Raw genomic sequence first — 19,273 nt, 5'->3', positions numbered from 1 at the left:
CTAGTTCGCTCTATTAGCTTTCAAAATTTCACTCGATCCGGACTTGGAGCTTACCTGACTACGTAGTAGGTTAGCAGGAAGAATCAGAGTGTTAATCCACTAGATCCAAGGAACTAATAATCAGGAGATTAGACAGATATATAGACTAGACAATCAAAATTATAGTCTTATTAAATCAGCTACGAATTAAACATAAATGATGCCGCAGCCCTGCAGGTAGGAAATCTCCGAGAATACGGCAATACGTGTCCAGCCTTCACAACGGCCCCATAAAGTGGTCTTTGATAATTAACACGAAAATTTTGATACCATGACCACTGTGATTCACATTCCACCATTCGGGCATCGGGATGAATTAATCCCAGATGTACCTGATCGTAGACAAGAAAGAGTTCCGAATATCCCCATCCTTTCACCAAACCAAGAAGAGGTCGACAAATTCCTAGCTAGGGAACTGCGTACAAACATGCTTGAAAGACTTTCCCCATACTTGACATTCATCGCAAGAAGGTCTGGGGATCATATTGACGCCCTAGACGAGCATATTGGGAAAGGGCGCGAGATTGTGGTGACTGAAAATCCAGACCTCCACCTGGTCTGGTATTACAACACTCTTTATTTAAAGCCAATTCCTCATTGTCTTCTCAATTATACATTTTGGAGAAAATACTTTTCAAGAAATCATCAACCACAGCTATACGACGTTAGTGCATTGGGAAGCAACTGCCTCTATGCTCTTGGCTTTCTTCGCAGCTACTATCACCTGATATGCCACGAGTCAGACTTTCAGCTTGCAGTGAAGCAACATCTCATCCCAGAAGGTGTTAGCTACTGGGACTTTCAGATCTTCATCCATCATTTTAGCGCCATCCCTGATGCTGCCGTGGCTCACCGATATCACTACGGCCAATTGCGGTTGACTCGCTTGAACTTCGTTGCGTGGCTCGTCCCTCCACATCCTCTGTATTATCATCAGCTGGATTGGCAGATGGGACAGCATTTTCACCGCTGGGCGCCAGTGTTGCTCTTCTTATGGGCTTCTACCAATCTTTGTTTATCTTGTATACAGGTTATCCATAGTACCAAGGGGGCACATACATGGGCAGCATTTGATACTATTGGCTGGATCTTCGCCACAGTGACGCTCGTCTTTCTCGTGGCCTTGAGTGTTTTCCTTTCAATCGTCGTGCTGATTGTGTATGGATCACAGCTATCATTTGCTATAAATACGTTGAGAGGGTATTGGAGAGCCAGAGAGATTGCATAACAGTTAACAGTTAATACTCAATGATAGGACATCTCAGAGTTTCTATGACTTATCCCGAGACCTATAATACTATCAGAACCCAGTAAGCTCATGGCTAGGCCTCGCCATTGGTTGGGTTTGGGTCGAATATCAGGAGCCGTATCCACGGTGTAAAAGATCCGATAATGATCCTAGTATACGCCTCATATGTATAGACGAAGAAAACATTGTCTATAAACTTGTTGACGTATATTCATCACAGCCGGTACACCCTTTCAAGTCCCAGGCTGAAAGAACTGTATTTCTCCTTACGACAATACAGACCCATGGCCGAAATAAGAGGTTACGATGGTAGAGTCCGGGGACTTGAACTTAGGCACAGCTAATTGTGAGCAAAACACTAGGTAAAGGGCAGCGCCTATGGCCAAGGGACAAGATTTGCTAATAGCGAGTGCGAGGCCGCTCTCCTCAGATTCAGACCGAAAGTGCAACGATCCTGTAAAGTTCCAGCCATGGTTTATTAGAGAGACCAACTGAAATCTGCCCTAGTGGGGGCTTGGTTCTCCTTGGCATCCTTTTTCAAAATTTACCGATAGCAAATGCACAAGGCAAAAACAACAATGTCGCTTAAATCGATACAGATCCACCGGGCTTATGCTGCACGAACTACTCCGGAGTACAAAGATGCAACATAAGAGCCAGCATCCTCCAATGTAAATTGCATAACTATACTTGGTAAAGCTTAGCCGACGCTTAGTGGACCTCCACTCACTGGGAGTTCCCTAGTCAATGCACCTACAGAGCCCTTGTAAGAAATTAATCTTAAACGAACATCATGGTCTAGTACTGTACAAACGATACACCTAGGGCGAGAAGACCAGAAGCGAGCTATTTTCGATGGTATATGCATAGGCGTCAAAGCGAAAGCGGGCAAATATAATGGGACAGCAATTTTCCAGGGCTCAAACCCACCCGGAGAGAGGTGGATCGAATACAAGAGTAAGAGGGACAACTTGGAAGAGGGCATAATAACATTTAGCTGACTCCGTGCAACATACATATCACACACACTCGACTATTTGCTCGGTAACGACAGTTATTCGGTAAACCCGTTAACATCGTTCTTTTCTTATCAAAGACATTTCTCGTAAAACCTCAAGACTCTGTCTAGCATCGCCATCCAGGAAGGGAGGATTTAGGACCAATGATGGTCCACGGGGGCTGGCAGTTCATCATATCCTGATTCAACTGGTAGAAGTTTCCTGTAACCAAATTGAGTACGTTATAAAGCTCCGCAAAAGGTCCTCCTACCGTCCTTGCATTGGCAGAATGTGCTGTCGACACCGCAGGCCCTCGAATGCATTAAGTCATGTCGTGTTTAGCGGTAGCTAGAGACGCTCTCGGCTTGGCTGGGATTCCGGTTTCGCTCGGGGACATGAACCATACAACTAGTACATGGGAGACGACAACAACGGTGGGAGTGTAGAGGGTAGGACTGAGAAAGGCGCAGCACGAGGCTGATGCTCGAGTGGATGGGGTGACATCGAAGGCGAACCTTGACCAGTCAACATGGTCTGATAGTTGGCAAGAGTTTAGGCAAAGGCCGCTCAAAAGACAAGCAGGACAGTGTAAGGCAGCCGAGAGGCCATGATACTTCTCCTAGTATACTATGTCCAAACTCCTATTATTTATCTCATCACGTGTGACTGCAAGCATAATCTCAGGCGAATTCCACAAACATAATATTACTATCATTATGAACGTCAAGTGCTGGTATATAGTATAGAGTATTGATCGAGTATACATAGAATTATAGGATATCAATGCCAGCCAAAAGTAAGATAAATAGAACAGAGGACATCCAGACAGGTGCCAAGGGAAGATCTAGGAAGTTAGTGTAACAGCACACCCATGGGGATGTGATAATACTACACCGCTATCTCATGAATACCAAGACCTAGCATTTGTCTGAGCTAAGATGTAATATTATCAGTTAACCTGCTGGTGGGAAGTTATCTGGCTGACAAGAGTTGGAACCTACAGACTGCCTTGTATCCGTTCGTCTTCAAGAGTGCAGCATCCAATCGCCATCATATACCATGGCTGTCATGGCTGCAGGATGCTGCTATGAAGGCTTTGCACGGGAGGGCCACCCATTTGCTGCAAAGCATGCTTATGCTGACACTTTCCCCTCAGAAATGTATAATAGCCCCTCCTATTGGGGGTCGGGTGATCAGCCTATGCTTGAGGCTAATTGACTTCCACTTCTAAGATCAACTCGACCAATACGCATTAAGTACTATTGCCTCAGCTCCACCCTGCATGGATAGCTTCTGCGCATAAGCAAGGCCTCCCGTTCCTCTCCATCCTGGGGCGTAAACAGGAGAGCCGTCATTCGATGACGAGGACTGCACCTATTTGTAATACGCCCTTGGCATAGATGTCATTCGCTGTGTCCCAAAGGGTCTCTAGACTCAGCAGCCTCCAAACATCCAATGTAACCCAAGGCTGCCAAACTCTCGTTTGACTCGACAACTTTCTTTGTCTCTCCAGGTTGTGTGTTTGATATTGACAAACACATGTTCTTACCGTCGTATTCAACGTTAAGGTCGGATGACAATGGGTCTAGACCAATTCTTGGCTATGCATGGCAGCGCCTAGCTGTCTCCCAGGTCATCATCAGTATCGTCGGGCATTTCCAGCTCGAGAGGGGGTTTTTGAGGGTGAGTAGTCCCCGGAATCTAGCCTAGACTTTATTACTGGGATGTTTGATCCACAGTATCGACCGTGCAATCCGATATGCATGACTGACGGAATGTAGAAAAGTTCTAGCATACGGCTCGTCTGACCGAAAGCGGGGAATTTCGGGGTTAGTTGGGTCAATCTCATAGACAGTCTGTTCCTGGGGTCGTATGAATAATACTCTAGAAATATTGGGGTGGTGTCAAATATATATAGCTCGGTCGTGGGACAAGTTATGTATCGCTTCTCATCTTGTACTGCCATCGAACGTTGGACAATAGCCACCACATCTGGACGGTATGCCCTCCCATTCCCACTCTTCTTCTCTCAAGGCGTTTGCTTTCATTTTCCTTTAGTTTTTAGTCCATCTCATCGTTATCTTGACATTGAATTCTATTGTATTTGTTCTATTTTCCCTATTTCGGCCCTGAAATGATGGCAGTATCTATCCCCCATCAGACCATAAGAAAAAACTAAATTCTAGCACAGGAATACTCTCGCAAAATGCTCTTCAAGTATCCAATCTACTACATAGCCCTGCTCGTCCTTGTAATCGCCGTCGTCGCAAAGCCGCAATGTGATCCGAACAAAATCAAAAGTCTCGAGCTCCGCGAGGTGTCAACTACCGAGGAGACGAACAATGTCGAGGTACGAGACACAAACGAGGATTGGGATACTGTCACGACTTATACCTTGGACGATGACGAGGATGGCAATGTCCAAGACAAAACTGATGCCGATGCCATTAATCCTCTCGCCCCCAGTCACTGCTCCAACTGTGCCAAAATTAAGAAGGCGAAGCCGAAGTATAAGGGAAAGTGTGATCCCAAAAACAGTTTGGGCTGGAAGTCCTCTCATAACTGTAAAGGAACCAGCTATCTGTGTGTCCAGAGCGGGAAAGCTACGTGTTATGGGCGGCCGCTGTCAAAGTTGAACTTTGAGAATGGGGAGTGTTTCAAATAAGGGTGGATCGGTAGGAGTTTTAAATAACTGGTATGGATGGTCTAGCATATTCAACATATGCTTATTGGGTATCAGTAGCTATTGTGCTATCTTGTCTGAGGTATTTGATACAGCTGGTAATGCATTTTTAGGATGACCTTTGGCGCGACTGTATTTCAACCGTTGAATGTATGAAACAATTCATGTCGAAGTCTTCTTATTGTAGGCCGTGGCATCAAGATTGGAGGAATTTCGGGGAATAGAGCAGTGGCTCAGTATTAAATTCCATTATTATTCACTTCCACAATGGAGCCCTTCTTCATTATACAATTTGGATCCTCATTCATTTTATTGAATAGCGAGATCCCGGGTAGCTCCACAGTGTTCCTTGAACAGCATGATGATGGGTGAATTCCTGACAGAGATCGATATCATCCTCTTCTCGGCCAGGGGGAATATTCACAGTTATATATTCCAGCACAGGATTGGTGTCCTGGGACAAGATATTGGATGCAGCCCCGTCAGGGTGCTGAAGACGCAGCAAGTATCCCAGAAAGCTCGTTGGCCAGTCGGGCTCGCGCTGTTCCAGCTCTATCTCGTGGTCTCTTGCAGTGTTTATAATAACAACGCGTTTTAAGAATGACCACCATTTAAGATCCTCCAGACCTGAGTCTAAAGGCTCTGTTAGACTATCCGGCCGTGTGAGGACCAGATGAGTGAGGTTCGGACATTGTTGGAGAGCCTTTAGAAACGCAGGCCATTCCACGCTTTGGTTGTATAGCGCAAGGTGTTTGAGACGTGGCCATAATGACCATACGGGTGGCTCAATACCATCCTCTACAGTATCGCAGTACATCTCGTCTCGCACAGAACAGAACTCTTCCAGCTGCGTTAGGCGGACGAAGGATGCTCTTATTATTTTTCGTAACCCTTGTACGTCTTCATCAGGATAAAGGTACCGTAGAGGGACATCAATAACGAGACGCCGTAGATTGCCACAAATGTGCAATGAAAGTTGGTCTACCTGCTTTACCACGTGTGGCTCCTCCAGGTTATCACCTGGGAATGGCGCCAAAAAGAGTCCCGTCGGATCTACTTTTTGATTTCCATCGTCCGTGAGAAGCTGTGGAAGAACAAGGTCCAGCCGTTTGTCGGAGTCAAGATAGAGGCAGTGATTAAGGAGAAGCCGCTTGGCTGTGTGATGTGTGAGGCTGGATACTAGCGTGAGGCTGGTTAATGTCTGGGTCACCGGGTGCACTGGTGGAAATGCGACAGGATGATTTGATGGGATAAGACACTCGATGATATGTAGAATCACTTCAGCAGGGAGTTGGGACATGTTCTTTTGATTATGACGACAAGTCGCGTGCCGGAGAGGTTGGATGGTCAGGGTTGTAGATCGATGTCCTGCGATGGTGGGGGTGATAGTCAAGAACTAATGTTTGACAAATGCCCCTCCCGGTGATGGTGACCAAGACGTGAGATTTGACCAGGGATTGCAAGTTCTGATGATCTTCGCACTATCATGTACAGAGCAAGTACCTCGGGTATGTTCAGAACAGACAAAAGGTACCTCTCCAGACAATGCAACCTAACTCTACATCCACCAATCACAAGAGACTACTCATCTGACCCCACGTGCCTCTTTTTAATCCCCGAATCTCGTCACCTCAGGCCCCCCACAATATCATCTAAACCCCAACCTCTTTCTTTAATGCCGGTAGTTTGAATGAGACGTTATACCACTTCCCTTCTATATCTAGTGCTTCTTTCAATCAGGCAACCTCAAACGATGTGAGAAAAGAACTGTTGCCCATTGATAGCATAAGCTCTTGATGTGCGTATGCATTCACAAAGGCAGCACAGTCTGGGTAGTTATGAGCTTACTATAAGCCTCTCACGCCATATGCGCCTTAAGACTGGCCTAGTGCATTGAAAAAAATAACTTAGGCCTGAGAGGATGTCTACACTCGCTATCAGTCAGTTGCTAGGCATGGAAGCTTGAAGAGGCAGGGTTTATAAGAATGACGAAATTTACGTACTATCATCCAAGATGCCCGCTGCCGGCATCTTTGAGCTTCAAGACACTCATCTCGAAAACTTCTTCTCTTCACCTATAGGACTTCTCAGACCCCCTGTGATGTTTTGTTCAACAGCCGGCTGCCGCCTATGATAAATCGCCGGGGAATCAGTTGAGCGCATCCTTTTATTTAGGTACAGCCATCGGATCAGCATGTCCCTTCCTTGGTGTTAGTTGAGTGTGGAAAGAAAGGGGAACGAGTATAAAAAAAGAGAACAAAATCGCGCCACCAACATTTCGCAACCCACGGTTGGTGGTGGGTCTTTTCTCGGCGAGCCAACCGTGTACTCCATAGCTGACTAGGCGTGCCAAGCAAGTTCCCTTGCCTTGCACACGAAAAAGATTGAACTTCTTTTCAATCCTCAAAAACGGCCAGCTGAACACTATTGTGGTAGAATTGGCCCAGCTTCTAAACGTTATGACCACGACCATCCGCCTGGCCGAGCCAGATGAGATCCCCGGCATTGTGGATTTCATCATGGCGGCCCGCGCCGACATGTTTTCAATGCTGGATCCTTCATTACACCTCCAAAAGGCCCAGCGTGAACTTGCCAACTTCCAGCAAAGCTACCTGGAACATCCCGACGGAGCCTTCTTCACAGCCCGAGTGGATGGTCGCTTGGTTGCCACCATCGGCTACGTCGCCTACGACCAGCGTTTCCCCCAACTGGACTTCGGCCACGAACGGGTCGTCGAGGTGTTGAGGATGTATGTCCACCCCGATTGGCGCCGAATTGGACTAGCTTCAAAATTGTTCGCGGCTCTCGAGCAGAGAGCACGCCAAGCAGGCATTCAGCGAATGTACCTGCATACCCATCCCTTTTTACCAGGCTCCATCAGCTTTTGGGAGCGCCAAGGGTTTTCCGTCGTCCACATTGACGATGATCCTGTGTGGCGTACGACGCATATGAGCCAAGCTCTTGCTGCTGATGAACGTCAGCAAACAGACCTGCTACCAACTGCGGTATGAATATGCTTCCACGGGATTTGCTGTTAGGCCGTCTTCAAGTTCCACCGCACCGCCCGCTTTAGGGCTGGTTGAAGCGAACTACAGCGACTGGAGGCGATCAGATCGGGGTGGTCCCATCGACCGGAGTATGAAATTCTGAATCACCAACTCCGGCCAAAGCACAATTCGCCATTGTCTTCCCCGCGCGACCCGATCAGGCCAGAGACGCAGGATGTCTACATCCATTGTCATATCCATACCCAACGACAGGCCCGAAGATATCAGCAAAGCGTTACAAAGCTCGAACTCAGCCGTGGTTCACCCATCTATTACAAGAAACAGGCTAGCGATTTTATCGAGGCTCCAATGTACAGTTTCATATCGTCTGTGAGGATTGTGGTCGTTTCCCAACGGCCAATACCTCAAGGGGATTGTTATTTATACCTCACATTAAGCCTATATAAGGAATGTAAGCGGATCATCTAACTCAAAAATACGCTATTAAAGCTGTTCCAAATACAGTCTATATTCCTATAGTAAAAGATGTAGGCTAGCAGATCATCAACAGTGTAACAGATATTACTAGCGCTTAGTATTTCAAAAGGACAAACGATCATATAATCGTAAATCTACAATTTAGATTGTCCTCGAGTCACTTCTATAACTTATCAGTGTTATAACTGTATAACTATCAAACCCCATGGAAAAGGCTCGGAATGAGCCTTTATCGTATTCTAGGTCCCCGAATATTATCGAATCAACTATCTTTTGCTCTATATAGAATGACCCTCGAGCCCTCAGGTATGCTCTACATTCCTATTCTAGACTAGTCCCGTCTAACTAGTAGTATAACCAATACATCCATGATCTCATAGTATTTTGCCTTCCTACAGGTATAGGCTCAACGTGAGGTCCAAATAACAATTCCCTGGTTTAAACCCCGTCGAAAGCGAACGTTCGGTGATGGCTGAAAGTACAACCTTACTCGACATCCACCAATCACAGGAGACCATTCATTTAACCCCACGTGCCCCTTTAGGACCCCAAATTTAGCCGCCTCAGGCCTCCAATAGGTAATATCTTCTGATCACAACCTCTTCTTCGATGCCGGTGGTATGAAGGTCGCCAAATCGTGCAGTCAATGCCGCATAGCCAAACGGAAATGCACACCAGATCCTGTCCGCGATGCTCGCTGCCTACAATGTTCCACGAGACAGCAATCTTGCTCTTGGTCCCTCACTCGGAATGCAAAACATCGGTTACTTCCTGTTGATTCTCCATCATATCCCCGAGTATGGGTAGAGATGGTGGAAGATGGCGTTCGTGACGAACTTGTGGACTTGTACTTGGAGCTCATACATGATAAGCCTCACACGCTTTTTCATCCGTCACATCTAAAATCCCGGGTACGCAATGGGTCTTTAGCGAAAGGAACCCTTTATAGTATCTTGGCGTTAGCAGCTCGGTAAGTCAACCGTGCAGCTGCGGGAACGAATAAATGGAGATCCTGAAGATTCCAGCGCAGAGGAGCTGATGTTCTTTATTCTACTAAAGATTCTCTACGGGCCTGGCTACAAGGGAACGAACCAAGGATTTCATGCAGTCAGCCAAAGACCGCGTCAAAATGTCAATTGACGACATCACTCTAGATAATGTCCATGCCACCATTCTTATAGGCAATCTCTGTGGATCTGAGGGTGATTCGAGTGGTGAGGCATTATATTTCGGTAAGAGGATTCTCAAACACGCTGAAGTTCTGCTTTTTTGATCGATGCTGGAGACCTTTGCTAAAAGAAAAGTCTCAGGGATAGCATTTAGAATGGCACAGATCCTTCGTCTTCCTGAGCCGTCGCTGGACGACGATGAAATCATGAGGGAAAGCAGACTTCGTACTTGGTGCTCACTATACATGATTGACCGGTGGTCTTCAGCCGGGTTAAACATCCCCCGTCAGATCCAGGACGGTGATCAATTTCAGTTGCCCATGTCTGAATTGGACTTTCATAACCTGGCTCCTGGACAGGCGGCCGGCAACGGCTCACGGATCACCAGGCCAGGTCTCTGGGGTTATATGATTATTCTGGTAAGAATATTCGGTCAGATCCAACACCTGCACCGGCAACTGGCCGATGGCACATTGGACAATTCTGGCATCGAGGCCTCTACCCGTCAGTTAGCTTCCGAGTTTGAGGCTTTCATCCAAGGCCTACCTTCCGGACTCCAACTCACGATGGGCAACATGAAGACACATGCTAGACTTGGGGTCGGGCAAGCCTTTGTTGCCCTCCACTTGGGTTATCACCATTATGCTACCCTTTTGTATTTCCCATATCTTGGCTCTCAGTTGACTCATATTCTGGATCAGAAGCTCTTTGCCACACGATGCAAGCACCACGCAGCGGCCTTCAGCGATCTCCTAAGGTCGTCCAGTGAGACGAAGGGGTGCGAGGTTGTATACTTCATTGTCGCTCATATGACAGTGACGTCGTCGTCGGTGCTCCTTCATACGCTACTCTTTGGCCAAGAGGATGAGTTACCTGACACCAGAAGGAGGCTATATTACAACTTCCAGATTCTACTAAGACTAAAAGCCTATTGGAGAGGCGTGGGCATGATGGTGAGTCTCCAGCATACCTCCCACTACACGACTTTAAGCCGCCGTCTAACAATCATCAGATTGAACGGCTTTTTACATTTCAGAAGGCCTGCATGCTGTCGATGGATCGGATTTATACTATGGACAAATGGATTGTGAAATTTCTACTGCAGCACGCTTTGCCGATAGAGGGGAATCTTGGCCCACCGGCCACGTCGCAGCTGGCACAGAGAGACAAATTTGCCAACGATGCACTGTCAATGCTTCGACCCCAGGGGTTTCAATAGATATAGTATTTCTCAAATTATTCCTTACGCGCTAGGTTTCCCGACATACGCGACTGTTTGGGGGGAGTGTCCGCTTCCTCCGACCCTCTAACGTTCGCATCATATCCATCAAACAATGCCGCAATCTCCTCCAAGGTCGGACCTTTTGTCTCAACAAACAGGAACCAGATGCACAGACACTCGACGACAAGAATGCCGATATAAACAAAGTAGAATCGCCATTGTAACCTCTCCAAACCAATCGGGTTCACGTATTGATTGAAGACCGATGCCGCTGATGTGCAAGCGAGCCCGACAGCCATACCCTTCGCTCGGATGTTAAAAGGAAGAATCTCCGCACAGTAAGCCACGGTCAGCCCGGGCCACGCGAAGCCTGCCACGCCGTAAAAGAGGAATATCATTGCGATCACCGCGCTTCCAGCTCCGGTGTCTCCTGTATTCGCGTAAACAGCGGAACATCTGCGCGATTGGTCAGAAAAGAATCTAATCTCTGTCCACAGCAAGGGGCAAAAAAGCATACCCTGTCCAGATACTAAAGCTGATCAACATTCCTACGGCCGCAATCATAAAGAGCATTCGCCGGCCTAGAACGTCGACGAGGAAGGAGGAGAATCCTATTGCGACAAGGAAGGACCAAATTTGCAAGCCTCCGTTAACCACCGCCTGATCATGCGAGGACTCGATGCCCACTGAGCTCAGGATTGAGTGTAGATAATATGACACCAGGCCATTTCCCGAACACTGAGAGAAGAAAGAGACCAACGCAATCAAGAGGAGACGTTTCCGATTTCCGGGCGTTTTGATAAGGGTCTGCCAGCCGTTCCGAGAATTTTCCTCTTCTAGTCGCAGGGTTTCCTGAATCTCACAGAGTTCAAATGCGCAAAGCTGGTCGGCTTGGTCCCCATTGCCATGATACTGCCAAGTTCACTCATTAACTAAGTTATAGACCAAGTCGCCGGTTTGCCCAAAGGACTAAAATAGCCTTGTCGCACAGAACCCGACTAACAGATAAAAACATTTGAGACGTACCTTTACCAAGATGTTGAAGGCTTCATCTGCCCTGTTTTTGGCGCATAGCCAGCGGGGGCTTTCCGGGAGGAACCAAATCCCCACAAATTGAATGGCGGGCATAGCCATTTGCATGCCAACTGGGATCCTCCAAGACGCTTCCGAAGTATATTTAATGGTCCCAAAAACAGTCCAAGCCGCAACGATTGATCCAAGATACCACAGAGTGTTGTACATAGTTGTCAAGGTCCCACGATGCTGAGGATGTGCTAGCTCCGTGATAAGCAACGGGGCCGACCCTTGACTGATGTTGGACCTGTTTTGACTTGGTCAGTAATGGAATTGGTGTGAGTTGAGATCAACGTACCCAAAGCCGACTAGGAACCTTCCAGCGATAAACATTTCCCTGTTCACGGATGGGACTACCTGTATTATAGTGCCAATAAAAATCACGACAAGACCCACTGCTACACCAATCCTACGTCCCAACAGGTCAGCCACATAAGAGGCTGTTTGTCCCGTAGTCAGTATCGTTGTCATGCTGGAGGAGACGGCAGCCATATGTGACTTACCGAAGAAAAGAGCACAGACCCCACCAATGTTCTGAATGGCCGTGAACAGTCCAAGCGTTGACCCAGTAGGATTATTAAAATCTACTCGCGTCGGCAATTGTTGGCTAAAGTGATGTATTGTATAAGCTAGAAGGGTCTACTCACAGGTTTGCCACGGAGTCATTGTTTGTAAACCGTTTAACAGCGAGCCATCATATCCATTAATAGTCGAACCTATGGGCAAGATGTTAATTCGTGCTCGTCATGCTTAGCGAATGACCACTTGCCAAGGAACAAGAGAGGCATCATTGCATAGAGCTTTCGTAGCCCATGAGCCTTCCACCAAGTGACCTTGGGGATTTCATATGCAGATGGAACATGCGACGACAGGATCTCCGCATGTTCAATCGAAACATTAGCCTCTTGATCACAGTTCTTGGAAGAGCTCATGCTGGCACAATGCAATCACCACTGTCGAAAAAGTAGAAAGCGAATATGCATAATCTTCTAGTACAGCGTGAGGGGAGGCCATCATGAAAGGCCGTAGTGTGCTTCTTTATACATTTTACCAATGGATTCTTTGAACGTGTAGGCGGCATCTGAGGTTACAAGCCTTTCGGTGGCTTGGATGATTCCATGTAGGACCTTGATTCCTTTTGGTACATCAATGACACCATTTCGGGAAATCGCCGCATAGAGACATTTTGCGGGGAAGCGCCGGTTTATCAGCCAACAAGACTCATTCATTGCCGTCCGCATTAAATCAAAGTTGATTTGCGGTACTCGGTTGAAGTTTGTGTGTCCATTCAGAGGCCACGTTCTGGACTCGGCTTGGATCCACCTTAGTGGACCGAAGACCGTGCGGACTGTGTGTTGCATCCCTGCACGAAGTCATCTAGAGATCGGCTCTTCCGAGATATGACCAGCAATACCTTGACTTTCCATTCAGTTATGCTTCAGGCAGGCTTGCAATCGAGCTATAGTCCGGGATATAGGCCAATCAACGGCTCTCAATCCCGAACTCCTTCCAGGGCATTCCTCCGGCGGGATGGCAAGCACCGTCTATAATCCTTATAAAGGGCATCGAATTCTTGTCCAGTGGCTTCACAATTACCATCATCTTCTTATTCACATCGGTACTGCAACCGCTCTACTAGTTCATCATGTCATTGCCAAGCACTACATACCCTCATCTGCGTCAAACAGACAACGGGAAGCAACTTATCGTCGATGGCCAACCTTTCCTTTCTCTGGCTGGAGAACTCCAGAACTCCTCTCTGACCTCGGCGGAGTACATGGATACAGTCTGGCAGAAGCTCGTCGACACTCACATCAACACCGTCCTCGGATGTGTCACCTGGGAAATGATCGAGCCGACTGAAGGGCAATTTACTTTTACCGAGCTAGACAGGGTTATCCTGGGTGCGAGAAAGCATGGACTGCGGCTCGTGCTACTCTGGTTTGGCTCATTCAAAAATGGTATGCTGAAGTTCCCCTCTCATTATCATACTCTGTGTTTATGATCTGGTACTCATCAGGAGAGTGAAATGTAGGTATATCGACATACGTACCAGCCTGGGTTAAGACCAATCCAAAGCGGTTTCCTCGCGCCAAATTAAGGAAGGCTGGCGGTGTTCTTCAGACTGCAGATGTGCTATCCATCTTCCATGACGAAGCGCCGAAAAGTGATGCAAATGCATTTTCACATCTCATGCGTCATTTGAGGGAGGTTGATGGCGATCACTCGACTGTCATCATGGTGCAAGTTGAGAACGAGACAGGCTTGCTGGGCGACTCGCGTGATGGCTCATCCATCGCCGAAGACCGCTTCTCTCAGCCTGTACCGGAAGACTTGCTTACCTTTTTAGCCGATGATTGGGATAACCTTCACTCTGACCTCAGAAGTAATTTAGTCCACTTCAAGGCTCAGACCCAACCACGCGGGTCGTGGGCCGACGTATTTGGTCGAGGACCACGCACGGACGAACTCTTCATGGCTTACCACTACGCACACTATTTGAATCAGGTCGCTACAGCGGGAAAGCACGAGTACCCCATTCCGCTCTACACAAATGTGTGGCAGAATTACGTGGGTGAAGACGGGGAGAATGATTTCCCTATTGTTGCCGGGGGTGGTGGTTTGCCCGGCGACTATCCATCCGGCGGCAGTACCAGCAATGTCCTTGACATTTGGCAGCAGTTCGCCCCAGCACTGGACTTTATTGCTCCCGATGTTTATCTGAACGAGTATACTCAGTCCTGTCGTAAGTACCGTCATCGCAACCAACCACTGTTCATTCCGGAGCAGCGGCGTGATGAGTACGGGGTACGACGGATCTGGATAGCCTATGGATCATACCAAGCGATTGGGGTGTCGCCCTTTGGCGTCGATACGCTTGAGCCGTCTACCAATCCATTCACCAAACACTATGCACTTCTTGACTCCGTCTCGCAAATCGTGCTTGCCGCACAGCGGCGACCGGGCTCGTCGGTCGGCTTCTTCTTCGACGAGCTTGCGGACAATGGTTCCGATCCGTCGAAGCCGGTTATTCGGCGCTATGAGGGGTTCGAGATCACTATTGAACGCTGCTTTGTCTTTGGCAAACCTGGTCCGGGCTCTGGCATGGTGATCCATCTCGGTGGCGGCAAGTTCCTATTGATCGGCTGGGGATTCCAGGTGCGTGCGATCTCGTTGTCCCCGACAGCGACATTTACCGGTATTCTACGGTTTGAAGAGAAATCCGTCGTCAATCGAGCGACAGGCGAACTCAAGACGCTGAGGGTGCTCAATGGCGACGAGACGCGAAGCGGCATTTTTGCCATGATGCCTAACGAGGACCCAGACTATGGCGGGTTTCCGATCTGCGTAACTATCCCTGCCCGGACTATGATCGCCGAGGTAGAATTCTATTCGATTGACGATGAGACTGCCGTGTAGTGTATGTTCGGAGAAACTCCTGGCATATCGATATTGGGACTTGAACGTCGAGGACTGGAATATATACATATGGTGATGACATGACCGATTTCATTAAACCAATAGGGATACGGCACACTTGGACATCAAACCATTTAGTTTTGTAGGGTAAATCCCATGTCAATAGAGTCAATTTGCGTATGTCGAGATGGTTGTCGGCAATTGAAAGGAACGCATCGCTTATTGAGAAAATGTTTGTTGTTGTTTGTTGTTCACATCAAATGCTCTCTCCGCAGTCTTGGCGGTCGGAGGTGATTCGTCCGCAATCGTCCATAAACCGAACCATCACTTGACTTCTTCCACTTCGCTCTCTTCCTTCTTCTTCTTCTTCTTCTTCTTCTTCCTCTTCTCATTTTCCTTCTCTAATCGAATTCCACAGAACAACCGTACGTCCCCAATGGGTCTCATCAAGCGATTCCTGAAGCTCTCCACCTACGGAGGTCTCGCCTCGGCGGGCGCCTTCTTCTATACCACGCGCAATGACGTCTTCGTGCCCATGCCGCCCACGGATCCCATTTTCCAATCCGCCGCCTACCGCAAGTTCAATCCTGAACAAAACCCCACCACCCATGACCTCTGCGTGCGCAAAGTACCTTTATCCGACATTAACCCGAGCTTGTTAGAGAAGAAGGGCAAGCTGGCTGAAGCCTTCTGTGCTGGAGTCTGGAGCGGCTGGGGTAAGGACAGGACCCTCCATCCCGCATGAACGGCCATACCCAAGCTCGGAAGCCTGGGCGGAGGAAATTGAAATTAACATCCCGGATTCACCTAGGATATGCCTTCCAACGCGCCTACCTCGCCCGGAAATACCAAGGTCCCGAGACCGCGAACCACCTCTGGGAACGGTCGGAATTGAAGGCCTCCAACTACGATGTCGGCACCCTGATCACCGACCACTTCGAGGTTGTGGAGAAAACCCCCGAGCGGATTGCGGTCCGCTGCGGTGATAGCCCCCGCAAACAGGACGTCCGTGAATCGGACGGCCTCTTCGAAATGTCGGCCGTCGTGAAGCCCGAAGAAGGCGTTGCGGAGTTTGCTCTCAAGAGCTGTTTCTACCAAGGAAAAGGCAAGGCCGAGAGCCAGCCCATGCCGCCACATATTCTCTGGCTGCACAAGCAGTATACGAAGTTGTGGGCTGAGACAGCTATCCGCAATGTTCTCCGTCAGTAATGATCTCCGATCGGAGGAGCGTGTTTGTGTGTGACCATTGTTGAGCCGTCACTCTGTACATAATACCCGATTGCGTGAATGGAAAGCGAATAATACCTGCCTCTTGAGGAGGCGTTTTTGCATGGTTTCAGAAGCTAAAGAACAGGGCCCTGGGCCGATTACTTTCTACTTTCTCTAATGCTACATATAAGACATGCGTGAATCTGGAACCGTGCCGCCTCCCTCATTCTGTCCGGCTGTTAGGAAAAGACAACCATGTGGTATATGTCCTACACATCTGCGAGTATTCATCGTGCTTCATTTCGTCTTGGTTCTTCATGGCGGTTGAGTGCAGGTGATCCAGTATGGGGATGCCGCATCTATAATGCAACGGCCAAGTCCCTTTCCCGGCATCGCAGATGATAATGGTTGTGAGAACTCATTCCGAAGAACAACCGAGATAAATCGGTATCAGCAGTGGAAGCGTTGGTGGCCAGGTATCAAAGAACCGGTTAATGACTTGCAAGCCCATTGTCACTGTCCGACAAGCAAGGCCGAAACATCCCACTATCATGAGTACAAAAACCGGACTTGCATTCAGATAAAGCCCCTTTGTCTATGTCGATGATTCGAGCGTCTCACCACGAGAAGAACATCGTTGATCACTTCTTTAGCAGAAACAGATGTGAAAGTGAGAAGAGGAGATCAAAGCAAACGGCACTCCTATGTAATCCCCGACAAGGTAAGGCAGACTCAGGAGATGTTTTGGTATATAAACCACCCTTGCCCACTTGTGACTGTGATGTGGAATCACAACAGAATTTTTCCGTTAGCTGTAACCATCCAACCTCCACTGAACTCCTGTGTGATTCATCTATCGACAATGGTCAAGACCATCATGAGCGCGCTGGCCATCCTGGCCGCAATCACATCACTGACTACCGCTACCCCGGTAAAATGTAACAATGCCACGGAGTACTGCGGAGCGACACTGATAGATAGGGGTAAAAGAAGAGCCGAAGAATTCCATACTTGAACGTCATTGATACTGATATTGAGTACACACAGGTGGATACCTGGTGGACATTCGCACGATACTCGAAAACCACGGAGAGGATCCTGATGGTCCGCTTTTAAAAGACGGTCTCTTTCGGTGTAACGAAGATGGCAAGCTTGAGAACAGTTTTAGAAACTGCGGTGAAAATAAATGTCGTGGTAACGAGCATCATTACCCAGAGACGGGCGATGATTGTCATGGACAATGGCACGGAAGTATCCTCCCAGATATTGATAAATAGACCATACAGGATTTAATCGGGGCACTCAATTGGCATCTGCTTGTCACAATGTTTTTATGATACTTGAAGATTCTGCTTATCATCCATGCTGCTGGATACCGTCATCAAGTATCACTATCAGTATCAAGATGTGCGGATAGTCAGCGATACAAGGACTAAGATATATGCTGTCCAACGGGGCTCCTTTCTTCCGTGAAGGCCTTCAAACGTAACATTCTGTTTGTCCCCTAAGCCTGTTGGATTATGATTGCTACCTGGGGCACATAGATACTATGATATTATAGATGCTTCCAGCTTGAAAAGCCATAGAGATGACATTCCCCAATGATATATTGGCACTAAATGATGCCACATACAGCCAACTATTATAACGATATAAAAATATTAAACATAATCATTCCTCAGGGCTCCGACGTGAACAAAAAACCCCTGCAGCCAGCAGTACAATACTGCCTGGAAGCATGCCTCGAGGTACAGGGAACGTGGCACAGTCTCTTTATCGTTTTAACAATGAGGACCTGAAACTACAACAAAAGTGTGCCGCTGCTATTTGGACACGTGGTAGGTGCTAATTCTCCTTCTAGCGAGTCTATTTACTAGGAATATCTCAGTCACCAAGCCTTTGAGTAGGTAATACGGCTGTGAATGGATAGATTGAGTATGGCGGTAGTGCACAAAGGGGTATGAAACTATACAGATTCACATACTCTGGTCAAAGGTGCTTTTGATGGCTGGAAGCTTTCTCTTTGTCAGAGTTATAGCCGGGTCTAATTCATTTATTACTCAACCTTCTGCTCAGAGGGCATGCGAATAGCGACTGGTAAATATAAATATCATCGCGTATTCACCAGGTGAAAAGAGAGTACAATGGAATTCTAATTGAATCGTTATCAGTTCAATACTAACATAAAATACCCCCTTCAATAAAGTAAAATCAAACTCAAGACCAATTCACCAACTGGTATTACCCCGGAATCAAGATGTCCATAGCAACTAGGCTTGCAGCAGGAGAAGCGTCATCTCGACTCGACTATCCTCCTTTGTTCATAAAAAATGACATAGACATAAGTCTTTCCTTTCCAGGACGGGGAGAAGGTTATCAATTCCTAATATTGCCTGGTACACACACACACACACACACACACCGCTGTTCAATATCATCTCAACTAACATATCGAGACATTTATTGATCCCTACAAGGCAGGAGCACTTTCGTTACACCGAGTGAAATTGTGGAGGTTTGGTACATATTGTCGCTATGGCTTTGAATATAGGCTAATGGGCCTTGGTTTCACAGCAGATTTTAACGTGCTTACATTGTTTCATTGCCCGTCATTTAATTCAGCTATACACAGATTGTGAGATCCAGAAGGTCCTGTGTTCTTCGATAGTATGCTATATGATTGTTAGAAATTGGCATGATGTACTGAAGGTAGCAGTTCCAGTAA

At 47.6% G+C, this 19,273-nt stretch overlaps 9 protein-coding genes across 9 annotated transcripts; 7 read left to right on the top strand and 2 right to left on the bottom strand.

Moving 5' to 3' along the window:
• Positions 1-310: 310 nt before the first annotated feature.
• On the top strand, positions 311-1,267 carry BDV38DRAFT_281359 (uncharacterized protein; the record flags this gene model as incomplete). The annotated part of the gene is made up of 1 exon (XM_032059526.1): positions 311-1,267. The coding sequence occupies one exon, from the start codon at positions 311-313 to the stop codon at positions 1,265-1,267; it is 957 nt and encodes a 318-aa protein (XP_031915256.1).
• Positions 1,268-4,239: 2,972 nt separating this feature from the next.
• BDV38DRAFT_54669 (uncharacterized protein) lies at positions 4,240-5,112 on the top strand. The gene is made up of 2 exons (XM_032063529.1): positions 4,240-4,429; positions 4,478-5,112. The coding sequence occupies exons 1-2, from the start codon at positions 4,421-4,423 to the stop codon at positions 4,949-4,951; spliced, it is 483 nt and encodes a 160-aa protein (XP_031915255.1). The 5' UTR covers positions 4,240-4,420; the 3' UTR covers positions 4,952-5,112.
• On the bottom strand, positions 5,098-6,269 carry BDV38DRAFT_291588 (uncharacterized protein; the record flags this gene model as incomplete). Its single annotated transcript, XM_032061775.1, has 4 exons — positions 5,098-5,950; positions 5,990-6,119; positions 6,150-6,187; positions 6,227-6,269. The coding sequence occupies 4 exons, from the start codon at positions 6,267-6,269 to the stop codon at positions 5,274-5,276; spliced, it is 888 nt and encodes a 295-aa protein (XP_031915254.1). The 3' UTR covers positions 5,098-5,273.
• Positions 6,270-7,274: 1,005 nt separating this feature from the next.
• Positions 7,275-8,584, top strand: BDV38DRAFT_242959 (GNAT family N-acetyltransferase). The gene has a single exon (XM_032054165.1). It carries the CDS (start codon positions 7,429-7,431, stop codon positions 7,978-7,980), a length of 552 nt encoding a protein of 183 aa, XP_031915253.1. The 5' UTR covers positions 7,275-7,428; the 3' UTR covers positions 7,981-8,584.
• Positions 8,585-9,074: 490 nt separating this feature from the next.
• BDV38DRAFT_291578 (uncharacterized protein) lies at positions 9,075-10,884 on the top strand (the record flags this gene model as incomplete). The annotated part of the gene is made up of 4 exons (XM_032061774.1): positions 9,075-9,424; positions 9,514-9,686; positions 9,765-10,576; positions 10,636-10,884. 4 exons carry the CDS (start codon positions 9,075-9,077, stop codon positions 10,840-10,842), a joined length of 1,542 nt encoding a protein of 513 aa, XP_031915252.1. The 3' UTR covers positions 10,843-10,884.
• BDV38DRAFT_291576 (sugar porter family MFS transporter) lies at positions 10,635-12,851 on the bottom strand (the record flags this gene model as incomplete). The annotated part of the gene is made up of 7 exons (XM_032061773.1): positions 10,635-11,301; positions 11,363-11,757; positions 11,872-12,166; positions 12,218-12,359; positions 12,423-12,503; positions 12,567-12,635; positions 12,689-12,851. 7 exons carry the CDS (start codon positions 12,849-12,851, stop codon positions 10,860-10,862), a joined length of 1,587 nt encoding a protein of 528 aa, XP_031915251.1. The 3' UTR covers positions 10,635-10,859.
• A 713-nt stretch (positions 12,852-13,564) lies between these two features.
• Positions 13,565-15,339, top strand: BDV38DRAFT_281353 (putative beta-galactosidase; the record flags this gene model as incomplete). Its single annotated transcript, XM_032059525.1, has 2 exons — positions 13,565-13,880; positions 13,955-15,339. The coding sequence occupies 2 exons, from the start codon at positions 13,565-13,567 to the stop codon at positions 15,337-15,339; spliced, it is 1,701 nt and encodes a 566-aa protein (XP_031915250.1).
• A 436-nt stretch (positions 15,340-15,775) lies between these two features.
• Positions 15,776-16,548, top strand: BDV38DRAFT_281352 (uncharacterized protein; the record flags this gene model as incomplete). Its single annotated transcript, XM_032059524.1, has 2 exons — positions 15,776-16,055; positions 16,151-16,548. The coding sequence occupies 2 exons, from the start codon at positions 15,776-15,778 to the stop codon at positions 16,546-16,548; spliced, it is 678 nt and encodes a 225-aa protein (XP_031915249.1).
• Positions 16,549-17,410: 862 nt separating this feature from the next.
• BDV38DRAFT_281351 (uncharacterized protein) lies at positions 17,411-17,825 on the top strand (the record flags this gene model as incomplete). The annotated part of the gene is made up of 2 exons (XM_032059523.1): positions 17,411-17,531; positions 17,596-17,825. The coding sequence occupies 2 exons, from the start codon at positions 17,411-17,413 to the stop codon at positions 17,823-17,825; spliced, it is 351 nt and encodes a 116-aa protein (XP_031915248.1).
• Between the last annotated feature and the right edge of the window lie 1,448 nt (positions 17,826-19,273).

This window comes from Aspergillus pseudotamarii (assembly GCF_009193445.1).
Source record: "Aspergillus pseudotamarii strain CBS 117625 unplaced genomic scaffold BDV38scaffold_17, whole genome shotgun sequence".
Taxonomy (NCBI): Eukaryota; Fungi; Ascomycota; class Eurotiomycetes; order Eurotiales; family Aspergillaceae; genus Aspergillus; species Aspergillus pseudotamarii.
The sequence above is the reverse complement of the archived record's forward strand: the minus strand, read 5'-3'. Positions and strand labels throughout refer to the sequence as shown.

Bases quoted from the DNA above. Each gene is read 5' to 3' on its own strand.
- BDV38DRAFT_242959 (XM_032054165.1), top strand. From the start codon at position 7,429: ATGACCACGACCATCCGCCTGGCCGAGCCAGATGAGATCCCCGGCATT.